General features: G+C 40.8%; 1 protein-coding gene across 1 annotated transcript in view; it reads left to right on the forward strand.

Annotated features, from left to right (window-relative positions):
- The first annotated feature begins 1,482 nt into the window (after positions 1 to 1,482).
- The window catches only part of LOC138003163 (uncharacterized), a 1,375-nt gene continuing 357 nt past the window's right edge, over positions 1,483 to 2,500 (forward strand). The window contains exon 1 of the mRNA XM_068849129.1: positions 1,483 to 2,500. This exon is cut by the window's right edge and continues 357 nt beyond it. Within this exon, the coding sequence (XP_068705230.1) occupies positions 1,550 to 2,500 (951 nt within the window). The 5' untranslated portion in view covers positions 1,483 to 1,549.

Here is a 2,500-nt window from a genome sequence, read left to right on the forward strand (position 1 = left end):
TTATCAATTGCCTAGAGAAGACTGAAAAATTCAGGACCTCACTGATTCTGGGGGCTGGTCATTTGTAATTTCAAACGTTCCCGTGATGAATGAACCAACGAACGAAATGATATATGAAATGAATTAGTTCAATATATGATTCATTTTATCTTATATAATTTCGTTCATATACATTTCATTGTTGGGTAGTTTTGAGAATTTGGTGACATATCAAGATCAAACCTCCTTCTCGATACCTGTCTGACTGACATTTCATTGAAATTCTGAGGAGAATTTACATGCTGATCACTTCTGGGAGACATAGGGTTAATATTAGCGGCGGATTGATGTCAATCGACGTTTGAACCGAACTGGGCCAAGCGAGTGGCAGTTTTCCCAAATGGATTTTTGGAGCCAAAAAGTTGTTGGGTCTTTCGAGAAACAGGCTCCAGTACCTATGCACATTATCCAATGTGTGGTGATATTTCACAATAAAATTGTCTTTTGCAAATGCTGGACAGAATGTTTGTGTAACATTGCTTACGCTGTCCCGTTACTCTTTTGTTTAATTATTATACCTTGCCATCTTATGAAGTCCATAGAAACATTGTCCTCGCTGTTTGTCGAACCACCGTGCGTTAAAGCCAACTGAAGCTAACGTAGACTTTATTGGTACATTCCATACTATTCAAAATATAGAATAGAATTAGACATTCAGTTAATTAAGTCGAATAAAACACAATCAATAGACTTTGCTAAGGATTTTGACTTTTTCTTTCGTGGGGTACTACTAGTAGTAGTACGATAGTTAGAAATATGTCATACCAAGCCAGCATTAACTACTCCAAAATAAAAAAAAATCATGTACACGGAACGTTGTAGGTCGTCCAGCTCCTCTGTGTAGGCAGAATATTGTATTCGTAGATGCGTTGCCCTGCTGAAACATTAAGAAAGGTGTATATTGGTGTATGTGTGATACAGAGAAACCCACCACTGACTTGCACTTCTTGCAGTGAGTAAAGCAAGTCGTGAAACTGTAAGGCGATTTCTAAACCTATTGGCTGTTTCGCCTCTTGCAAGTCTCACACATCTAAAGACTGAAGAGGCCACTTAGGGGTCTTACAAGTAACAATGTCGGTTTTGCTTTCGCTGGTTAGACGCAAAACACGGCCCCGTTAATTTGACTTTTCGCATGAAAGGAATGTATGCTAGTGGCGTTCAATCAAATATTTACTCTTTTCACGAAGTTTCGTTCCACCACTGATGTTACGTGAAATACTTGAAATGTCAGTTTTAAAATACCCCAAAACAATGTACTATAATATATCGCGTCATTCGCCTTCTTTAATTTCTGAACCTGCAGATAATTTACCAGTTAATCTCAACAAAAGACCTCCTTGCCACTAATAACTTATTTAACACTTTCACGTTGCGATCACAGTTTTTCATGTTGTGACGTCACAACAGGTGCTTATATTTCTGTCGTCAAAAGATCGTTTCAAATCAAGGACGGTTCCGTCAAACATTTAATCAGAGCTATAGAGGTGAATTGGAAATCTTTTCTCTCCAAATGTTCCTTCACAATTTCTGGATCATGGATGCTTCGGTTAGCGCTCTGGTCTTTCTCAGTGCTATTTACGGTGAAAAAATGCGGCGGAAAGGACAATCGACGCTTGAAAGAACAAAACCTGATAACCAAGAATACCAATCGACAAGACTCCAGGAAACGGAAAGAGAACTCAAACTTATACAGTACCTATTTTTGAACTTTTTATACTTCGCTGCTATGGGCCTGACCGTCGTAGTTCTCCAATTTTTCCCCTCTGTGATGATCGCTTTGCAACATATTGCAGTGGTGACCTTCATCGTAATCGCGATTGCCGAGTGGATTCCGTTTAAGATCGGATACCTGCTCGGCATTCTCTTCGGAGCTGTGTGGTTGCTATCAGTTCAAACACAATTTCGATGGATTATCAACAACTTAATTATCGCGATGTTTGCTTTTCTGGCCAGTCACGTACAATTCCGAAACTTTGCCTTCTTACAGATATTTTTGTGGACAGCCCTCATCTATGACGTCTGCCTTCTTGCGCGAATGAACCAAACCCCTCAGTTCTTAAGCGTAGGCGAATGCGGAAATTTACTGTGTCAGCTATTTGAAATGAACAGTGCGTGGGAGCTGCCATCGGTCTTTACCGTTCGTTTCGGGGAGAACGAGTCCCACGTTTTTCTCGGCACAGGCGACATTATAATCGGGGCCATCGTAGCTAACTTTGCAATGTGGTTCTTCAAGTCATCCAGATGCCTCCTTGGAGTTGTTGCAAGTTATTCCACCGCTATTGCACTTCTGAGCCAAGTGGAAAATGACCGACCGTACCCTGCATTGATCTCCATTGTACCGATGTGTTCTTTTGCGCTTGTAGGATGCGCGGTCATCTGCAGGAAGACAAAACGATTGTTTTCGTTGACTACCCGCAAAGATAGCGAGGACGATTGTCATGATGATCAGGATTTTCTTGTT

Source organism: Montipora foliosa, chromosome 5, assembly GCF_036669935.1.
Source record: "Montipora foliosa isolate CH-2021 chromosome 5, ASM3666993v2, whole genome shotgun sequence".
Lineage (NCBI taxonomy): Eukaryota > Metazoa > Cnidaria > Anthozoa > Scleractinia > Acroporidae > Montipora > Montipora foliosa.